Genomic DNA, 20,574 nt, shown 5'->3' on the forward strand with positions numbered 1-20,574 from the left:
GCTCATCCCTTCCCATGCTCTTTGCTCACCTTGAAGGCAGTTAACGGCAATCAGGAGGACGGGCCCGTGCTGGTATCGCAGCAACAGTGCCCAGCTCTCCCTGGGAGGGGCCGGGAAGGGCTTTGCCAGCCGGCTGGCATCGCTGAAGGCCAGGAGTAAGCTGCTTTCTCCGAGGGGCAGTACCTTTCCTGGGGGGGATGCTCTGGCTGTAAACGCCCTTATCTCCATATAAATGGGCCATTTTCTGCCTGTACAGACAGGAAACTAAATCAAGGAAGCCAGGCTTAAGAGCTGCCTAAATTACCTTGTCTCATATTGAGAGGAAGCAGCCGGGGTGGGGGAGGGGGAAGGTGGGCTTGTGCCATAGCAGCTTCTGGAGAGTCCGAACAGAGAAAACTGGAACGTGCACCCTACGTTGTTTATAGGTCTCCCTTGATCAGCACGGTTCTGTAGGATGCACACGGAAGCAGCTCTGGGGTGGGCACGGGTCGGTGGGTCTTCTCCTACTTGCACTTTCCCTGTGCACTTTGTCTTTTGACTCTGGGCATCACAATCTCTGCTACGAGCTCCTGGGTCCTGGCACCGTCATGTAACATTGGTTAAAATCCCGAAGTCTGTAGAAACCTGAAGATGACTGACGCGGAGCTCACCCCGAGGGCTGCGGAGCAGGCTGCACTGGGCTTCACGAGAGCCCGGCCTGCACCCTGCAGCACTCGCTGCCGCATGCCCCCGGGACGACACCGCTGACTCGGGCTGGGCTTCGGGGCTGAGCTGTGGGCGGTGGGACCCTGCCAAGGAGTGGGGCGACTGATCCCAAGTGTGGGCCGGGACTCGGTATTCTCCGGGCCTCTGTTTCCCTCACTGTACCCCTTTCTTTCCCAGGGGAGCAATGATGAACTGTCAGAAAATGAAGAGGAGATGGAAGAGAAGTCGGACAGCGAGGGTAGTGACTACTCCCCTAATAAAAAGAAGAAGAAGAAACTCAAGGACAAGAAAGAGAAAAAAGCCAAGCGAAAGAAGAAGGATGATGATGAGGATGATAATGATGATGGATGCTTAAAGGTAACCACGAGGCAAGGCGGGAGGGGCCGGAGCTGGGACAGAACAGCAGCCCCCTCGGAGGGGCTGAGCCTCCTGCCTGTCGGCTCTCTGCCCTCCGACCCGGGAGCCCCTGTGAGCACATGCTCATGCATGTGCTTGTGTGTGCGCTCGTACATGTGCTCATGCATGTGCTCGTGTGTTCATGTGTGTACTCACTCATGTGCTCATGTGTGTGCTTGTGCATGGGGTCATGTGTGTTCGTGTGTGTGCTCGTGCATGGGCTCATGTGTTCGTGTGTGTGCTCGTGTGTGTGCTCATGCATGGGCTTAACATGAAAAGGTGAAGTTTAGGAATCTGTGGAGGAAAGCAGGCAGCATCTTGCCGGTGTGCTGACTGCCCTGGGCACCAGCTCGCCTGCACCAGTGCGCAGCTGTTTCCGGGGAGAGTGGTGGATAATGTGGGTTCAAGTTTAGTGTCAGGAACCTCTTGCTTGGAGCAATTTGGGAAAATAAAACCACAAATGGAGGCTTAGCCACAAAAAGCGGCTGACAGCTCTGCTTATGGTAGAAAGGGAACTTTCTTACCAGCAGGCGTCCTGAAATTCTGCCCGGGCGGCGTTCTGAGCGTCTCCTACACAAACAGGAGCCGTAGGGCTGGGCCTCCAGCTGTCCGCTGAGGAAAAGTGTCTTCCCAAGAATAAGGGAGATGATGTGAGCCCAGCCAAGACTTTAGGGCCATCCTGAGGCCCCCCGGGTCTCAGAGGTGGCACCGTGGGGGTCCTTGGGGAGGAAGGGGCCGGAGTGAGGCTGATGGATGGGCTTCCAGGCCTCAGCTCTGGGGCGGTGGGCAGGTGACATTGTTGCCCAGGAGTACCTTGCTCCCTTTGTTCTTTTACAAGGCACCAAGGCTCAGTTTGGGCTAGCCGTGGATTTAAAGATAAATGCTCCGTAAATATTAGTACAGTCGCTTTTGGGTGAGGCAGAATGGTGAACCCGATGACTGAAGTTGGGGAGTGCCGGAGGGGGAGGCATTCTTACCAGTGGTGTCCTGACACCCGGGGTGATTCGTGAGTCAGTGGATGTGTCGTGAGTCATCTGTGACTGGTAATAGCCGAGGGGCTGACAGTTCCGAAAGAGTAACTCAAGGGAGCGATTCAGGGTTATCCTGGAACAAACTCGTCCTCTTGTTCACCTGCGGCTCCGCGCCCTTGGGTGGGGGCGAAGGGGCCCATGTGCCTTCGGGAATGGCTGTGTGTCCATGGGGGCAGGTCGGCCGCGGGAGGGGCCCCACGTGGGAACATCTCAGAACTGTCATGGAACAAGGGGTTTGGGAGGCCTCCCGCTGTGCTGGCGGGCCCTGGGAATTGAGAGGCAGGGGGCCCTCTGGGTGTGGCACCCCGTGATGTCATCCAGGGCTGTTTCTCTGCATCTTTTGCTCTGTGGCTCAGGCCGGGCGCCCGTGTGGGAGAATGGGTGCAGCAGCAGCTTGGGGCCTCTTGGCATATCCAGCAGGAGGGAGAGCAGGTCTCCCGTGTCCAGGGGTCCAGGCAGGAGACCCAGCATTCCCCCTGCTCGGGCTGGGTCAGGTCACATGACCACCCTGACCAGGGACTTTGGCCCAGGAGTGGGGTGGGCAGATTGGTGTGCTGGGTCAGTGTGTCGGGGGAGGCAGCTCAGGGTAGCCTGGAAGCTATGGGTGTGGGGGAGGAGGAAGGCAAGGTGCGTTGGGCACCAGCAGCTGCTGACAGATGGCGATGTGCCCTGTTCCAAGCACCTGTGCTAACTCACTCTCTCCTGTGGGGCAGGTGCTGCTGTCGTCCCCATTTCACAGATAGGGAAACTGAGGCAGAGAGAGGTTAAGTAACTTGTCCACTTCTCACGATTAGAACTGGCCCAAGCCCATAGGCAGCACCACCCCGTCTGATCCCAGCCAGCCTGGGCCGCATGGTCAGCTGGTCATCTGAGCCTGGGGCTGGCTCCACAGCTCACTGTATGCCCCTGGGGTGCCCCTCTGCCTCATCGTCCTGTCTGGAAAGTGAAGTGGTGGTTGAGGGACCCTCTCAGGGCCCTGCCCCCAGCTGGGCTGCTGTCCCATGCCCCTGACCCAGTAGAGTGTACCTTCCTGTCCCTAGAACCCAGCAGTGGCCTGTCCTTCATGGGTGCTGCACCTGGGGGTGCCTGGGGAGGCTCGTGTCTCTCCAACATGCCTGAGGCAGCCCCGTAGCTGCTCCCTCCCCAGGGACATTTCCCTCCTAAAAGCCATCTTCTGGCCACTGTGCTGTTCTGCTGCCCAGATTCCCGACCCCTCTTCCTCCCAGAGAGTGAGTCCGGCAACTCCTGCTCTGGGGTCCCGAGCCAGGCGGGCAGCCCTGTCTCAAGACGGTGGCCTGGACTTGGGGTCCGGCTTCCTTTCCCACAGCTGGCTGGTTTCCCTTTCTAGAGGTTCTGGGCACACACACGACAGCCCCCCAGACCCTGACATTAAACATTTGCCCTGGCACCCTTGGGGCTGGTGTGTGACAAAGGGCTGGCAGGGTGGCCATGCTGTGGGATGTTCTTGGTGGTGAGAACCACAGACATGACCCTCCCCCCACCCGGGGCTGGGGTGCAGGCCAGAACACCCCCCCCCACTCTATCTCCGGCTTACGCCTCGGCAGGAGCCCAAGTCCTCGGGGCAGCTCATGGCCGAGTGGGGCCTGGACGACGTGGACTACCTGTTCTCCGAGGAGGACTACCACACGCTGACCAACTACAAGGCCTTCAGCCAGTTCCTCAGGTGGGCCAGAGGCCTGCACTCCCCCTGGTGGAACCAAGTCAAGGGCAGGGGCAGAGGGACAGAGCCCCAGTTCCCGGGGCAGGTATGGGTGCTGTCAGACTGACCCAATGACCTTGCAGAGCTGGCAGGACGTGGCAGGACCCCTTTATTTTAACAGACAGTGGGGCCTTCCCTCATTGGGCCTGTCCCGTGCCCTCCAGTCTCTTCCCCTTGGGGAACGTGGCTCTAGCCTTTCCTAGGGGTCTTCAGCCGCCATGACCTCTCTCTCCTCAAGGCCCCCTGCACCCCGTCTCTGACCCCTAGGGTCTTGCAGGGTCTGGAAACTCCTTTAGAAAATGGTGTGAGCAGGGGAGCAGGAGCATTTTGGGGGTAGACTGTCATCTCAGCTTGCCCTCTGCCCGCCCCCTCCACCTGGCTTCTCTAACCAGGAACCTGGAGCAGTGCCATGGGGTTGCGGGTGTGGGAGGAGAAGGGGTGGCCCCTCCATGGCCCTGCCCTCACTCTCCTGCCTCTCCCCCAACAGGCCACTCATCGCCAAGAAGAACCCGAAAATCCCTATGTCCAAAATGATGACTGTCCTGGGCGCCAAGTGGCGGGAGTTCAGCGCCAACAACCCCTTCAAGGGCAGCTCGGCGGCGGCAGCTGCGGCGGCAGTGGCTGCGGCTGTAGAGACGGTCACCATCGCCCCTCCGCTGGCCGTCAGCCCCCAGCAGGCGCCCCAGCCTGTGCCTGTCCGCAAGGCCAAGACCAAGGAGGGCAAGGGTGAGGCTGTGGGTGGGTGGGCACCGAGCCCTGACTGGAAGGGGCCCCCCAGACCCTGTAGGAGAAGCCACAGCCAGACCCGGGCAGGGAAGGGCAGCTGGGGTGCCCCTTGCTGGGGACCCTGTGCCAGTGTGACCCTGGACTGACAGGTCCTTTCTTGGCAGTGATGTAGCATCATAGCTTCTGCCCTATCTTTGAGGACTGGTGGATGGGCCAGGCACAGTGCCTCACGCCTGTAATCCTAGCACTCTGGGAGGCTGAGGTGGGAGAATCGCTTGAGGTCAGGAATTCGAGACCAGCCTGAGCAAGAGTGAGACCCCCGTCTCTACTAAAAATAGAAAAAACTAGCTAGCACGGTGGCTCACGCCTGTAGTCCCAGCTACTCGGGAGGCCGAGGCAGGAGGATCCCTTGAGCCCAGGAGTTTGAGGTTGCTGTGAGCTAGGCTGACGCCACGGCACTCTAGCCCTGGCAACAGAGTGAGACTCTGTCTCTAAAAAATAAAAAAAGAGGGCTGGTGGAGAAGCAGAGGAGGTCGTGTGGGCAGAGCTTTGGGGGGTTTACGCTGGGCCAGCCCAGGAGCCCCCTGGACTCGGGCGTGGAGGAGGAGGGAGGGGAGGCCTGCAGCGTGGAGCTCTCCAGCCCTAGGCTTCTGGGAGGTGGCGGGCTCTTGCGTTTGAGGCTGTACCGTTCCGGGGAGGAGGCCCAAGCACAGTCTGTTGATCCCCTCATCTGAGCACCCACTGTGCGCTGGGTCCTTCTCCAGGCCCCTGCCCCTCCAGCTTTAGGATGCAAGAGACGGGCCAGAGATTTGAGCGGGGGCAGGGGTGGTGTGGTCAGGGCTGGCTTCCCAGGGCGCTGCTCTGGGCCCGGGCCGGCAAAAGGTCCAGATCCCAAACCTGACTCAATGGTGGGGTGTCTGGGTGTGAGCAGAGGGGCAGCAGACGCCCCCTGTGTCTGGCTGGGTGGAGGTTTCTGGCTTCTAGGGGATGGGGGCATCGATCTCCCAGGGCTGCCGATGGTGGGATTGCAGGCAGGTCAGCTTTCCCAGGTGCCCTGATCTGGGCTTTGGTGGAGGCCAAGGGGGCAGGGACCCCTTGCTTCCACCCCAACGAGCTTTGGTTTCTGGGACGATGCTGGGGCGCCCTGTCTGGCCCTTTTGCCGGGTCTCTGAAGGGGGCCCTGTGGGGATCAGAGCCTGCGCTGTCTGTGTCCTGCTCCATCCTGGTGGCAGGGTCTCAGGAGGGGCTCCTGGCCTATCCCCACCTGCCCAGCTTTTCTCTCTCATTTCCTCTTGGGCTCCAGCCGCTGAGCTATCGATTCCCTAAGCTGCCTAGTCAGAGCTTGGAAAATTGAAATAGATTTTCTGTGGCGCCACTGAGGGTGCAGCTGGGCTCCCGGCTCCATGTCCCTGCATGTGGTGTGGCTCAAGGAGGGCCCAGGTGGGGCCAACTCTGCAGGGCGTAGGTTCCTGCCTCCAGGCCCCTCCTTGCTCGGCCTGGCAGCGGGAGAGGCTCCTGGCGGTCATTATTCCCCAGGTGGCTAATTGCCCTGTGGCCAGCTCCATAAAAACAGCTGCAACCCTGTTGGCCTTTCCGCGGGTGACTGGCAGAGTTGGGGGCGGCCTTGGTGGTGCCAGTGTTGCCTGGGCCTGGGGAGGCTGGCAGGTGGGAGAAGGGCGTTCAGCCCCAGGATATCTCTCTGGGGCCCAAGCGTGGACCGCAGGTGGGCAGAGGTGCCCTCGGTGGCCCTGCTGGCTGTGGGGCTGGTGGCTTCATTGAGGGCAGCTCCTTTCTGGGAGTGGGGACAGTATAGACGCTCTTCCCAAGGGAACTGGCACTTCTTCCAGTCACGGCAGAGGGGCAGTGCAGTGGCCAGAGCAGACAGACTCAGGTCAGGGTCCTTCTCTGGCTTTTCCCTTTCCTTGCTATGTGATTTTAAGCAAGGTCTTCACCTCTCTGAGCCCCAGCCACCCCATCTGAAAGGGGCGATGGTAGGAGTGACCCTTTCCTTATGGCTCAGTGACTTGACGGTGGCCAATCAGTGGCACTGCTGGCTACTGTTACCCTTGTTTTTCAGGGCCTGGAGTGAGGAAGAAGATCAAAGGCTCCAAAGATGGGAAGAAAAAGGGCAAAGGGAAAAAGGTGGCTGGGCTCAAGTTCCGCTTTGGAGGGATCAGCAGCAAGAGGAAGAAAGGCTCCTCGGTGAGTGAGAGTGTGTGCATGCACACGTGTGTGCACCTGCATGCATGCATGCCTTCATGTGTGCTCACAGCCAGGGAGGGCTAGGGTGACCCTGGAAGGCAGCCTTCAGGTCATTTTCCTGACCTAGCTGGGGGCAGTTCCTGCAGCCTTCCCCTACTCTTTCCATTCTACCTGCAGGCCTGCTGGGACTCAATTTCCCCATTTGTCTGCTGAGGGGTTTAGACTCTGGGCAGGGAGCTCTCCTGCCCGCTGGGAGCTCAGTCCCCGCTCCCGTTGTGCACAGCTGCTGCTCCATCCGGCCAGCAGGCAGGAGAGCCACTGGCCCTTCGGAGTCTTGTAGGGCCCGTGGAAGCTGGTAGGGGCCCTGATTACCTCCCCTCCGTCCCTAGGGCCAGCTCTGAGCCCAAGCTCAGACCCTAAGCCTGTGTCTCAGCTGTGGAGGACTCTTTCTCTGTGTGTGTGGGGGCATTTACCCTCCTCACCCCCATGGGCAGCTGTTTCCCTCTTCTCACCCAGCCCTGCAGTAGGGCAGAGACAGGAGCTGCTATTCTACCTCTTGGCAGCCCGTTACACAGCTGTAATGGAGGGCAGTGTGGCACAGAGGGTGTGGCCTGCCCCATGCTGGGGTCCAGCTCAGCTCAGCAGGTTATTTATTGAGCACCCAGTAGGTGCCAGGCCCTTTCTGCTCACCATGGTGGTCCCTTCTCCTGTGGTGCTCATAATCTGGCAGGCATATTCACTGGCAGGGAGCCAACGATGCATCAGGCAGACCTGGCACACAGGCTGTCCAGTGGGTCCCCTGAAGGAGAGATCTGGGAAGCCTCCCTGGGGGAGGTGTCCTTAGGTCTGCCCCTTGAAGGATGTGTAGGAGTTTGGCAGGATAGAGGGCAGGCTGGGGCAAACAGTATGGAGGCAGGAAATGTGGGAAGTGTCTGAGGGCTAGAGAGCAGGGCTCAGGGAGCATGGTGGGACATCAGGCTGGACTGGGAGGCAGGGCTGTGACATAAGGTTTCTAGCTGGGTCGGGGGACAAGATGAACCACAGGGAGCACTGTGTCTCTGGAGTCTTTTCTGTGCCCTGCACCACCCCATGCTGCCCAGCCCAGCAAAGCCCCTGGGGTGGAACCCTTCGGGATGGAAACCTGTCCTCCCCCAACCCTGCGCTCACAGGCCCCTTCCCCCTGCAGAGCGAGGAGGATGAACGGGAGGAGTCCGACTTCGACAGCGCCAGCATCCACAGCTCCTCCATGCGCTCCGAGTGCTCCGCAGCCCTGGGCAAGAAGAGCAAGAGGAGGCGCAAGAAGAAGAGGAGTAGGGCTTCCTGTCCGCGGGTCCTTGGGCCCTCCTGGGAGGATGTGGGGGGCGCAGCACCTCCCCTTGGGAAGCAGGGGAAGGGCATCCTCATGCCTCGGCCTCTCTGGGCCTCTGCCAGGCAGTTTCCTGGTGCCTCCTCAACTGCCCTGGTCTCTACTGTCAGGGGAGGGTGTCCTGTCCCAGTGAGGAAAGAATAAGGAACCTGTGGTGTGAGCCACCCGGGCATTTGCGCTGGCAGTGTGGGTACTGGAGCAGGAAGTGCTGCTTCATCTCATCCACCCCCGGTTCAGTCACCCACCCCTCTGCCCACCCACTTGACACCCACCCATGCCCTCCCCCCTTCCCCTCCCCCTCCCTCTCTCCTTTCCTTTTATTTATCTGTCCATTTGTCCCTCCTTTCATCTGTGTGTTCATCCACCCATGCTCCCACCCTGCCTGCCTTTCCTTTTACCCATCTCCTGTGCATCTTCACCCTTGTACTACCTTGGCCGTCCCCCCATCATTTGTTCACCCCAGTTCATCCACCCAGCCACCCACCCATCCATCATCTGTCAGGCACCTGCTACGTGCCTGTCTAGCCAGGGTGGTGGAGACCCCTGTGCACCGGGAGTGGGCACGGGGCCCTCCATGACCACCTCTCCTCCCCGCCAGTTGACGACGGTGACGGCTACGAGACGGACCACCAGGACTACTGTGAGGTGTGCCAACAGGGGGGTGAGATCATCCTGTGCGACACCTGCCCGCGGGCCTACCACCTCGTCTGCCTCGACCCGGAGCTGGAGAAGGCTCCCGAGGGAAAGTGGAGCTGCCCGCACTGCGTAAGCCCTGGCAGAGCTCCGTGCTCGGGGGGTGGCCTCCGCCTGGCTCCCCGACCCCAGTGCGGAATGTCAGAACGAGGGGAGGCTCGTGCGGGGGAGGGAGGGAGTCGGGGCCTAGGGGAGGGGCACCCGGCCCACGGTGCCTCCACCTGGGCTTCCCGCGCCAGGAGAAGGAGGGGATCCAGTGGGAGCCCAAGGACGACGATGAGGAGGAGGAGGAGGGCGGCTGCGAGGAGGAGGAGGACGACCACATGGAGTTCTGCCGCGTGTGCAAGGACGGCGGCGAGCTGCTCTGCTGCGACGCCTGCCCCTCCTCCTACCACCTGCACTGCCTCAACCCGCCGCTGCCCGAGATCCCAAACGGTGAATGGCTCTGCCCGCGCTGTACTGTGAGTGCTCCGCCCGCCCCGCGCCGCGCCCAAGCCCCGCCTCGCCCCGGGAAAGCCCCGCCCACGGGGAGAACTCCATGGCAAACCCCGCCCCTGCCGGACCAAGCCCCGCCCACACCGCTCGAGGCCCCGCCCACCAAGCCCCGCCCCACCCTTCCGTCGGGCCTGCGCTGCTTCCAAAGCCCCTGAAGGAGCGTCTAAACCGTCAGTTTCTCATGCGAGCATGAGCGGGGTGGAAGGACTGGTGTGGCGATCATGCTGACACCGCAGCCTCTGTTTAGTGGGGGCTGGCTCTGCACCACGTGCTGCACACCGTGGTGTTCATTTACCTCGCTGAGTGTTCCAGTACCAGGCATTTTAGTCCCACTTTTAGATAGAAAATTGAGGCTCAGGGAGGTAAAGTGACTTGCCTAGGGCCGTGCCACGGCAGCACTGTCCACTCAGACCCAGGTCTCCAGAGCCACCCTGGACCTGGCTCGTGTCTGGAGGCTGGGGGTGCAGAGGCTTGTGTTCTGCAGGGAGAGGGGAGTGCCCCCCACACCCCTGTCCTTCACCCCCAAATCATGGCAGGCATTTGGAGGCCCCATGCTCTGAGTTGCCTGTCCAGCCCACCTCCAGTGCTGGGTCCCCCATGCTCCTGGTGCCGGGCTGTGCTGTGGTTAGCCGTTCGTCATCCTGTGTGCATCTGGGCGTGTGTAGTGCGGTGCACGTGCACATGTGTGCACGTGTGCACATGCATGTCCGTGTCTGTGTAGGGGTCTGGGAGGCCCCTTCTGATGGGTGCAGCCTTCTGTGCTTTCTTAGAACCGATAGGTGGTCCTGGGATGGGAGGGGAGCCAGAGCTGAGTTCCTCCCAGGGCCTTCCCTGCAGGGTGTGCATAGAGGCAGGGCAGGTGGGGCCCTGTGGCCTGGGAAGGAAGGGTCCCCTTCCCCACTCCCCCCAGAGCAGGGCCAGTGGAGGAGGCTCTTCTCCTGTGCTCCCGTCTCTTCCCCCTCCTCTGCTGCTCAGCCTTCGCCGTCACTAAGGCCAGACGAAGGCTGGCTCGGGGCTCTGGTGTGCGTGGCACACTGAGGCCTTCCCGTGTGATTCGACACCACAGCAACCTGGGAGGTGGAGGAAGGGTGGACCCATCTCACAGACGAGAAGATGGGCTCAGGAGGCCTGTACAGGGTTACAAGGACAGGTGGTGGCAGAGCTGGGACCTGCCCTCCCCAACAGAGCTGCCTCCCTGAATCTGTCCTCCCCTCCCCTGGTCCAGCCAGGCTCAGAACTGCCTCTTGAGGCCCAGGGCTGCTCCGATCTGCCTTGGGGCCGCGTGCTGAGTGTGCAGACGGTGTGTTCGTGACTGCCGCATTTCTCACCTTTGCTCACTGGAAGCCTGGCACCCATCAGGGCCCCTGACCTGTGTCTCTGGTGCTTGGGTGCAGCCATGCCTGGGTGAGGGCTCAGGGGCAGGGCTGCTGTGTCCCTGAGCTCCAGGCAGGGGGGTTGTGCTCCGTGGGTGCTCGTGAGTCATGACATGATGTGACCTTCTCTCAGGGGGCTCTAGCAGGGAGTATAGCAGTGGGGAGGCCCACAGATAGGGGGAGTCCAGAGTCTTGGGCTCTGCTGCTCCCTCTGCTTGTCCCCCACATGGCTCACAGACCGCCCCTGCCCCTGTGTGTACAACATGCTTGGACTCCTGAGAACAGGATGGGTGTCGTGGGATCACTGACATGCTCTTCTGACTTGGGGACAGTGTGGCCAGTTGGAGGGACCCTGTGTGACAGCCTGCTGTCATGAGAGCCTCTGGATGGGGCCCGGTGGCTAAGCCCTGAACCTGGGGACCCTCCTCTGTCCACAGTGTCCCCCACTGAAGGGCAAAGTCCAGCGGATCCTACACTGGAGGTGGACAGAGCCCCCAGCCCCCTTCATGGTGGGGCTGCCAGGACCCGAGGTGGAGCCCGGCATCCCGCCGCCTAAGCCCCTGGAGGGCATCCCGGAGAGAGAGTTCTTTGTCAAGTGGGCAGGGCTCTCCTACTGGCACTGCTCTTGGGTGAAGGAGCTACAGGTGAGGCACGTGGGCAGGTGTGGCTGTGCCGAGGCTCAGTGCCTGCTGTGAGCCTCTGGACCCTCCAGGGTTGGTGGGAAGGGGCTGATACGTGCTGTCAGGGCCCCCGAGTGAGGGGCATTGTTGGGAGCTACAGATGGAGAGGCTGGGGGTGAGGACCCAGGCTGGGGGCGAGGGTCCTGTGTCGGGAGACACAGGAGGCTGTGGCCCCCTCCCTCCCGTAACTTGGACCCCCACCCTGAGCAGCTGGAACTGTACCACACGGTGATGTATCGCAACTACCAAAGAAAGAACGACATGGACGAGCCGCCGCCCTTCGACTACGGCTCTGGCGATGAGGACGGCAAGAGTGAGAAGAGGAAGAACAAGGACCCCCTCTACGCCAAGATGGAGGAGCGCTTCTACCGCTACGGCATCAAGCCCGAGTGGATGATGATCCACCGCATCCTGAACCACAGGTGCGTGCCGGGCAGGGGCGCCCTGGCGACGCTGCAGGTGGGCACCCATGGATCTGGGATGCGTCGGCTCCTTCACTCTGTGAAATGGGCGCAGGGCAGGGTGCCAGGGCCCTTCCCTTGGGGCTCTACCTGGAAGCATGTGTGGGTGCAGTAGGGGCAGCAGGAAGAGGCCTGGGGCTCCCCGCTGCTGGCGATTTGACTGTCCGGCCGGAGGGTTGTCATCTGCACATGGGCACACTCGTGCATGTGCCCACACTTGTGGTGGGAGAAAAACTCCAGCGTAACATGGTGAAACTTGCACAAAATAGGACACTGGGTGGGTCCAGACCCTTGAACTGAGTCAGGGCTCGATACTGGAAGGAGAGTTCTGAGGACTGAAGTGGGCCTGAGGCGTGGGGCTGTGCACGTTTTCCCCACGTTTGTAACAGCAGCTCACACGACTGAGCACCAGCTACCCCAAGAGGTAGGCGTTTGATTTTTGCGCTTGTTTTACTGATGTGAGAACAGGTACAGCAAGGTTAAGTCACTTGCCAAAAGTCACAGAGCCAAAAGGCGGTAGAGCTGCGATTTCAACCCAGTGCTTTCTGATGGCAGGACCTACTTTCTTTTCTTTTCTATTTTTTTCTTTTTTTGAGATAGGCTCTTTCTCTATTGACCAGGCTAGAGTGCAGTGGCATCATCATAGCTTACTGCAGCCTCCAGTTCTGGGCTCAAGTGATCCTCCTGCCTCAGCCTCCCAAGTGGCTGGGACTATAGGAGCCCACCACCACACCCAGCTAATTTTTCTATTTTTCGTAGAGACAGGATCTCGCTATGTTGCTCAGGCTGGTCTTGAACTCCTGGCCTCAAGCAATGCTTTTGCCTTGGCCTCCCAAAATGCTGGGATTACAGGTGTGAGCCACCGCACCTGGCCAAGACCTACTTTTCCACCCCCAGTGACAGTTCTTTGTGGCTGTCTGGAAATTGCCCAGGTGGCTTAGTTATCAGAAGCTGCAGGAGGCCAGGACGAGGAGGCCCAGGGCAGGAGGCCTGTGGCTCTGGCTTCGATGTGGCGGGCAGTGGGAACGCTTGCTCATTCCTGAGCTCAGGTGCTTGAGAACTGGTGGTGGCCAACAGGTGGGCCTTGGGGTGGGGCCTGGGGTGTCTGCCGTGTGGTGGCAGCTTGGAGCTTGTACTCCTCACCCCGAACCTTGACATCATGGGCTCTGCCGTTGAGGGGCTTAGGATTGGTGGCCTGTCCCACTCAGTGCTTCCTGTCCCAGGCACCTGTTGGGGAGAGCAGAGTTCAGAAGCTGAGCCGGGTGCTCAGATTCCAGCCTTGGCCCCTCTTCTGCGCTTTGAGGCCCTGTGGACAATGGGCTTTTGTAAGGGCCCCAGGAGCTTGCCAAAGGCCGGCTTTGGGTGGTCGTCAGTAAGGGGGCAGCTGTAGAATTTAAAAAGCTGCCACCTTTGGCTATGGAATCCCCCTTTTGCCCCCCAGACCTCCCTGAGAATGACCCTTCCAAGGGGAACCTGAGCCCTGCATTGAATTGACCCACAATTTTTTACCTTTATTAAATTGCATGTTAAAAAACATAAGTGGCAGTTTTCCTCTCTGCCTGCAAGGTGGGACAGGTGAATCTCCCTCAGATTTACTCCTCAAAGTCTGTGTAACACCCAGTTATTTACTGAAAACAACCCATCGGGGTCCATGTGACGAGGGGTTGGTTTTGCTCTTGGCGTCCTCAGGTTTGCTGCAGCCTCTGCTCACCCGGCCTGTTTGCCTGTTACCTCCATGGAGGGGAGTCAGGGCCCCCCGGCCCTGCACCCCTCCTCCGGCCTGGCTGCCAATCAACCCAGGTTGGGTGGGAGGCCTGAGGACCCTCCCAGCGGCCAGAATCTACTGTGTACTCCTGGGCTTGGTCACTGGGTCTCTGTGTCCCAGGGGTGGGGTGACTTTGGAAGAGGCCGTCCCACCTGCAGGAGTTGCATCCTTGTCTACCTTGCAGAGACGGCCCCTCAGCTGGGACGGGCACTGCTCGAGTCCTCTGGGTTTTTAAGTTGGGGAAAAATGTCCATGGGCAGGAGAGAGACTTTCCAACTTAGAAATTAAAAATTCCTGTGTCCAGACCAGGGGATGGGATGGGATCCATCCCTGCAGCAGAGGCTGGAAAGGACGCTGGATGCCGGCCCTTTGCCCCTCCGTTGGCACAGCCTCTCAGTGTGCCTTTCTGGCTCTGCCACTTACCAGGTACTCTCGCCTGCCCTCGCTAGCTGTGTGGCCCTGGGCAGGCCGCTGCATCTCTCTGGAGCTGCTGCCCTGGCGCCTCCTCCTGGTGGATCCAAGGGGACGGTGGCATGAGTGGTTTTGCGCCCTGTCAGGTGCCTTCATCAGACCCATGTGTGGCTACTGCCCGAGTGACCCGCCCCTCCCCTGCCACCTGTTCGCTGTGTTGCAGCTTCGATAAAAAGGGGGATGTGCACTACCTGATCAAGTGGAAAGACCTGCCCTACGACCAGTGCACCTGGGAGATCGATGACATCGACATCCCCTACTACGACAACCTGAAGCAGGCATACTGGGGCCACAGGTGGGCCGTGGGGACCAGGCTGCTGGGCGCCAGCCACCGGGGCCTGCTCCCAGCCTGAGCTTTGCTCACCTGCGTCCAATGCCCTTTCCCAGGGAGCTGATGCTGGGGGAGGACGCCAGGCTGCCCAAGAGGCTGGTTAAGAAGAGCAAGAAGCTGCGGGACGACAAGCAGGAGAAGCCACCGGACACGCCCATCGTGGACGTGAGTGGGGGTGGGGGAGCCGTGGGAGGGATTCCCAGGGCCTGCCCACTCCAGGCTTGGCCGTGGCCTGTGCACACTGAATCGTGCCCATGCAGGCCGGGGCGGCAGGAAGGGCCCACTCACAGCGAGTTACACGCCATTCTTACCTGGGAGGAGCCCCGGAGGAGCCCTGGGACGATTCATCTTGCAAAGCTTCCTGGGTGTCTGCCAGCACCTGGCCCTGGGCTGGCCCTGGGGGACAAGGGATAGTGAGCCCCAGGCGCCTGTTTCAGGAAGTGCACCCTCCTCTAGGGGCCTGTGGTGGGTACACACAGAACATGGTCTGGCCTGGGACTGTCAGATGCTAGGGAAAGGCAAATGGGTCTGGTTCATTAGGAGGACTTCATGGGGGAGGTGGCCTGGAGCTGCAGGATCAAAGAGGCAAATGTTCTGGATTAAGTGGAGGTAGCCGGTTATGGCAGGCATTGAGTGGCCCAGACATACATTTGTTCTGTTGTTCATTGAACAAATATGGAATAAGTGTCCACCGTGTCCTGGGCACTGGATGGCACATGGAGGAAGCAGTGAATAGGACTGATGCCACGACAGCCTGGGCTCAAAGTCAGGGAATTTAACAATCAGGAACTTTCTCTGATAGAACAAGCACAGGGCCGGCCGCCATGGGAGGACATTGTAGAAGCACCTAAACCAGGCTGGGAGTCAGGGAGGGCTTCCTGGAGGAAGAGGCATTCCAGCTGGGACTAGGAGAAGAGTTAGGAAGACAGAGAGGAGTGGGAAGAGCATTCTAGGCAGAAGGAACTGCACATGCAAAGGCCTGCAGGTGGCCTCTGGTGGCCCAGGATTTGGGGTGTGCCTGAACCTCTGTCTCTCCTGCAGCCCACGGTCAAGTTTGACAAGCAGCCATGGTACATTGACTCCACGGGTGGCACGCTGCACCCGTACCAGCTGGAGGGCCTCAACTGGCTGCGCTTCTCCTGGGCCCAGGGCACCGACACCATCTTGGCCGACGAGATGGGTCTGGGCAAGACGGTGCAGACCATCGTCTTCCTCTACTCCCTGTACAAGGAGGTGGGTAGCGGGGGCGGCTGGGGCGGGGCAGCTGCGCTGGCCGCGGGCAGGCGGTCTCACTGCATGGGTCTCGCTCCAGGGCCATTCCAAGGGGCCCTACCTGGTCAGTGCGCCCCTCTCCACCATCATCAACTGGGAGCGTGAGTTTGAGATGTGGGCTCCCGACTTCTATGTGGTCACCTACACGGGGGACAAGGAGAGCCGCTCTGTGATCCGCGAGAATGAGTTCTCCTTTGAGGACAATGCCATTCGGAGTGGGAAGAAGGTGTTCCGCATGAAGGTGAGAGCCCCTTGTCCCCAGGGAGGACCCTGGAGAGGCGCCCTGTCCGGCGTGGGTGGGGGGGCCACAAGTACCCTGCAGTCCCCGGGGGTCCCTCAGACGGGCTTCTGTGGCAGGCGGCAGGCGGGGCAAGGGCGTGCTGTAGCCGCAGAGTGACGTGTCCTGGGGCTGCCCTAATAAAGTCTCATACGCTGGGTGGCTAAAAGCAGCAGAACGTATTCTCTCATGGTGTGGGGGCCAGAAGTCTGACACCAAGGTGTGGGCAGGGCCGTGCTCCCTCTGAAGGCTCTAGGGCAGCGTCCTTCCTTGTTCCACTCTGGTGGCCGCAGGTGTCCCTGGCTTGTGGCTGCGTCATTCCAGCTTCTGTCTCTGTTCTCCTTTGGTGCTCTCCCCTTCCTGTCTCTTGTCTTCACCTGGGCTCACATCGGGGTCTTACTGCATGCCGGGCACTTCTCAGACCTAGCTCTTCTATTTATTATTTATTTTCCTTTTAAAAATTGGGGTAAAATACACATAGTGTAAAAAATTTTTTTCTGAGTCAGGGTCTTGCTCTTATTGCCTGGGCTAGTGTGCAGTGGTGTCACCATGGCTCACTGTAACCTCGGGCTCCTGGGCTCAAGTGATCCTCTTGCCCCAGCCTCCTGAGTAGCTGGGACTACAAGCACACGCCACCGTGCCTGGCTAATTTTTTATTTTTTGTAGACACGAGGTCTTGGTATTGCCCAGGCTGGTCTCAAACCCCTGGCCTCCAGTGCTCCTCCCGCCTCGTCCTCCCAAAGTGCTAGAATTGTAGGTGTGAGCCACTGTGGCTGGCCTGATCTTCACCATTTTTAAGAATACAGTTCAGCCGGGCATGGTGTGTGCTTCTGTGGTCCCAGCTACTCGGGAGGCTGAGGCATGAATTTGAGCTGCAGTGAGCTACGATGGTGCCTGTGAATAGCCACTGCACGCCAGCCTGGGTGACATAGTGAGACCCCATCTCTTAAAAAAAAAAACAAGAGTACAGTTCAGTAGTGTTAGGTACATTCACATTGTTATGCAACCGATCTCCAGAACTCCTTTCATCTTGCAAAATGGAAACTCTGTCCCCATTAAACACAACCCCCCCATCCATCCCCGCCCCAGCCCCTGGCAGCCACTGTTCTGCTGTCTTCCGTGAATCTGACTACTCTGGGGACCTCATGAGAGTGGAACCAGACTGGTTCATTTCACTTAGCAGAATGTCCCCAAGGTTCATCTGTGTCGTCGCGTGGTCAGATGCCTTCCCTTTTAAGGCTGAATGACATTGCGTCGTGTGGACAGACAGATGCTTTGTTATTTTTTTCTCCACAATGAACACTTGCATTGCGTCCGCCTTTTGGCTACTGTGGATGCGCTGATATCAACGTGGACGTGCAGACGTCCTCTCTGGTCCCTGCGTTCGCTTCCTGTGGGTGTACACCCAGAATTGGAATTGCTGGATCGTATGACAACTCTATTTTTGACTTTTTGAGGAACAGACTTAGCTCTTTGAATTCTCAGGGCAGTATTCACGCAGATAGGTGTGGAGACCGACACTTGGGCAGTCGAAGGTCCCAGCGGGAAAGGCCGGGGCTGTATGCAAGCCCAGGTGCCACCTGCAGGCTTAGCCCATGCAGCGAGGCCTCCCTCAGCCCCTCTCCGACCCCTTCCCGTGGGACTTGGGTTGCTGGGAGAGGCAGGCTTGGTTTGGAGGGGTGGCATCATGGTGGGGCCCAGTGCAAAATAAAAATGCAGGGCCCCTTGTTCAAATGCAGGAAAACAGTTTTTTCCTTATTTCCAAGGTCTTTCTCTCAGCTTGCCATGGTGTTGTTAATTTGCTCTTTCATGTTGTGCTCCCTCGAGCATGGGGGTCCTGGCTGGGGGAGTGCAGACCCTCCAGGCACTGGAGTCCTGCCCTGCGACTTGGTGCAGAGTGTGCACCAGATGTCCCCTCCCCACCAGCGCCCAGGGGTTGGCGGGGGACAGTGGTCACCGGTCGGGGCAGAGAGCCTGAGAACCTGTCCCAGAGAGGGGGGACCTCACACGCTGCACTATCCCCTGGGACTTTTCTTACAACACAAAAATTTAACAAGAAAATTTGATTAAGAATTTCAAATCGGCAACTACAGAGTATTAAACCCAGGGTGCAAGGTCCCTTTCTCTGCTCAGTTCCTGGCTCTGCCACTGGTTTGCCATGGGGACCTGGGAAAGTGCTCCAGCCGGAGACCCCACGGGCTCTGGCTGGGGATGTGACAGTGCAGGTGAGAGCAGCAGGGACTGAGCACAGGGCTCGTCCTGAGCCACCTGCCCGTCGGCGACAGCCAGTGCTCTTATGAGTCCAACTTCTATGTGGTCACCTACACGGGGGACAAGGAGAGCTGCTCTGTGATCCGTGGTCAGCGCAGTGTTGATTTTTCATTCCCCGAAACACCAGCCTCTCTCGGGGCTGTGCTCTGGGCCTCAGCTCAACCCCCTCCACTTGGTGGCCTGGGTCTTCCTCTCTGGTCCCAGCCCGGCCAGGCTCCGCAGCTCCTTGGAGCGTCTGTGGGATTCCCGGCCGTACCCCCTCTTGACTCTTTGTCTCTTGAGACTCATCTGCTCTGCTCCCGGCTGCTGCCTCCCAAACGCGCCTCTTCCCCTCCAGAAAGAAGTACAGATCAAGTTCCACGTCCTGCTGACCTCCTATGAGCTGATCACCATTGACCAGGCCATCCTGGGCTCCATCGAGTGGGCCTGTCTCGTGGTGGACGAGGCCCACCGGCTCAAGAACAACCAGTCCAAGGTAGGTGGCGCTGGCCGCGGGGCTCGGGGAGACCGGACGCCCAACCCCAGAGCTGCCTTGACCGGAGTCCCTCTCCTCCCCTAAGTTCTTCAGGGTCTTGAACAGCTACAAGATCGATTACAAGCTGCTGCTGACGGGGACCCCCCTTCAGAACAACCTGGAGGAACTGTTCCATCTCCTCAACTTCCTGACCCCAGAGAGGTTCAAGTGAGTCAACAGGGCCTGGCCAGGGATGTGGGTGGCGGGGCTGGGGGGCTCTCTTGGCGCTGAGACCCGCCGGGCTTTGCCTTCCTCCTCAGTGAAATGGGAGCACCAGCGATGGTCCACTCTGTGACCTCCTGCTGGGGGGTGGGTGTTTGAGAAACACCAGCTGCAGCTAATGCTGCAATTTCCCCTCGCGGGACTCCTGCTGGGCGCCTGGCCCTGCCCCCGTGCCCCCGGCTCGCTCCTTTCCCTCCACTGAGACCCGAGTGCCTCACGTGGGCACAGTGGTGGCAGGCAGGGCCCAGGGCCTGGGCTGGGTGGTGGAGACGGAGCCCCACGGCCCCGCCTCCTGGCCTTCACCTGCTGCCCTGCTCTGCTCAGAATCGGGGGCGCAGGATGAAGAGTGCTGATTTTGGGATTAGGAGACCTAGGTTTCAGGGCAGGCTTGGCACGGCTGGACCGTATGACCTTGGGCACCCTTGAGACTCGGCTTCCTTTTTTGTAATCTGGGTGACAGTCTCAGAGGCTCATGTCTGGGACGGCTTTGAGGATGGAAGGTACCCAGCATGGCCGGGAGAGAGAAGGCTGTGTGTGTAGGGGTGACACATGCTTAGACAGAAATTGAGATGACACCCAGGGCAATGCCAGGGCTCCCAGCTGGCCTCCGACCCCCCCCCCCCCCGCCACACCGACTCCCAATCCTGACTCCCTCTGCAGAGGGCTTGGCCTGTTCCTGGCGCTTGCTTATCCCAGCTCTCTGTTGCAGCAACCTGGAGGGCTTCCTGGAGGAGTTTGCCGACATCTCCAAAGAAGACCAGATCAAGAAGCTGCATGACCTGCTGGGGCCACACATGCTCAGGCGGCTGAAGGCTGACGTGTTCAAGAACATGCCGGCCAAGACCGAGCTCATTGTCCGCGTGGAGCTGAGCCAGATGCAGAAGTGAGTGGTGGGGCCCAGCGCTGGCCTGCCAGGGCCCCACCACCAGCCCGTCTCCTCGGCCACCCCTCCCTGAAGGCCCCAACCTGGCCTTCCGGGGTGCCTCTCCCGGCGGGTGGGAGGCTCTCCAGCCCCGCCCAGGCTGTGGCTCACCTTGGCCTGCGCCCCCTTCTTGGGGCGTCTTCTCAGGGTTTGACGATCAGAGTCTGGGCTGCCCCAGCTCTAGCATGTGCCCAGAGCTTGCAGGGCTGCCCCAGGTGTCTCTGTGAGTGGAGCTCGGCCGCCAGCCTCCCTGCAGAGCAGACAGTGCCCGGGCCGGCCCCGGCGCGTGCAGCCCGCTGTCCTGTGTCCTCCTGCAGGAAGTACTACAAGTTCATCCTCACGCGGAACTTCGAGGCGCTCAACTCCAAGGGCGGCGGGAACCAGGTGTCCCTGCTCAACATCATGATGGACCTGAAGAAGTGCTGCAACCACCCCTATCTCTTCCCCGTGGCCGCCGTGGTACGCCCGGCTGCGGTCCTAGGTTCCCCGCGGCCACTGTGGCAGGTGCCCATGGCTCAGGCCCTCAGCACTTCCCCAAGAATGAGGACCTGGAGGCGACAGGCGTCCCCACCGTGCCAGGAAAAGCCTCTGAACCTGCCTGCGCCCACTGCTCGGGCAGGCCCCTCTCCTTCCCTCAGCGCCTCCCCGTGACCCACAAGAAAGGAGGGCGTCAGGTTGCCC

The 20,574-nt window shown here is 60.1% G+C and overlaps 1 protein-coding gene across 1 annotated transcript in view; it reads left to right on the plus strand.

Moving 5' to 3' along the window:
* The first annotated feature begins 630 nt into the window (after positions 1 to 630).
* Positions 631 to 20,574, plus strand: part of CHD5 (chromodomain helicase DNA binding protein 5) — a 44,777-nt gene continuing 24,833 nt past the window's right edge. Inside the window, exons 1-18 of the mRNA XM_045546573.1 lie at positions 631 to 690; positions 883 to 1,062; positions 3,698 to 3,816; positions 4,340 to 4,578; positions 6,656 to 6,780; positions 7,967 to 8,090; positions 8,745 to 8,911; positions 9,079 to 9,300; positions 11,145 to 11,351; positions 11,598 to 11,809; positions 14,248 to 14,379; positions 14,472 to 14,580; positions 15,457 to 15,648; positions 15,728 to 15,928; positions 18,573 to 18,710; positions 18,796 to 18,917; positions 19,681 to 19,854; positions 20,211 to 20,352. Coding sequence (XP_045402529.1) covers positions 631 to 690; positions 883 to 1,062; positions 3,698 to 3,816; positions 4,340 to 4,578; positions 6,656 to 6,780; positions 7,967 to 8,090; positions 8,745 to 8,911; positions 9,079 to 9,300; positions 11,145 to 11,351; positions 11,598 to 11,809; positions 14,248 to 14,379; positions 14,472 to 14,580; positions 15,457 to 15,648; positions 15,728 to 15,928; positions 18,573 to 18,710; positions 18,796 to 18,917; positions 19,681 to 19,854; positions 20,211 to 20,352 — 2,865 coding nt within the window. The remainder of the gene's footprint in view (positions 691 to 882; positions 1,063 to 3,697; positions 3,817 to 4,339; positions 4,579 to 6,655; positions 6,781 to 7,966; positions 8,091 to 8,744; positions 8,912 to 9,078; positions 9,301 to 11,144; positions 11,352 to 11,597; positions 11,810 to 14,247; positions 14,380 to 14,471; positions 14,581 to 15,456; positions 15,649 to 15,727; positions 15,929 to 18,572; positions 18,711 to 18,795; positions 18,918 to 19,680; positions 19,855 to 20,210; positions 20,353 to 20,574) is intronic.

Source organism: Lemur catta, chromosome 3 (genome assembly GCF_020740605.2).
Source record: "Lemur catta isolate mLemCat1 chromosome 3, mLemCat1.pri, whole genome shotgun sequence".
In the NCBI taxonomy this organism is placed as follows: domain Eukaryota; kingdom Metazoa; phylum Chordata; class Mammalia; order Primates; family Lemuridae; genus Lemur; species Lemur catta.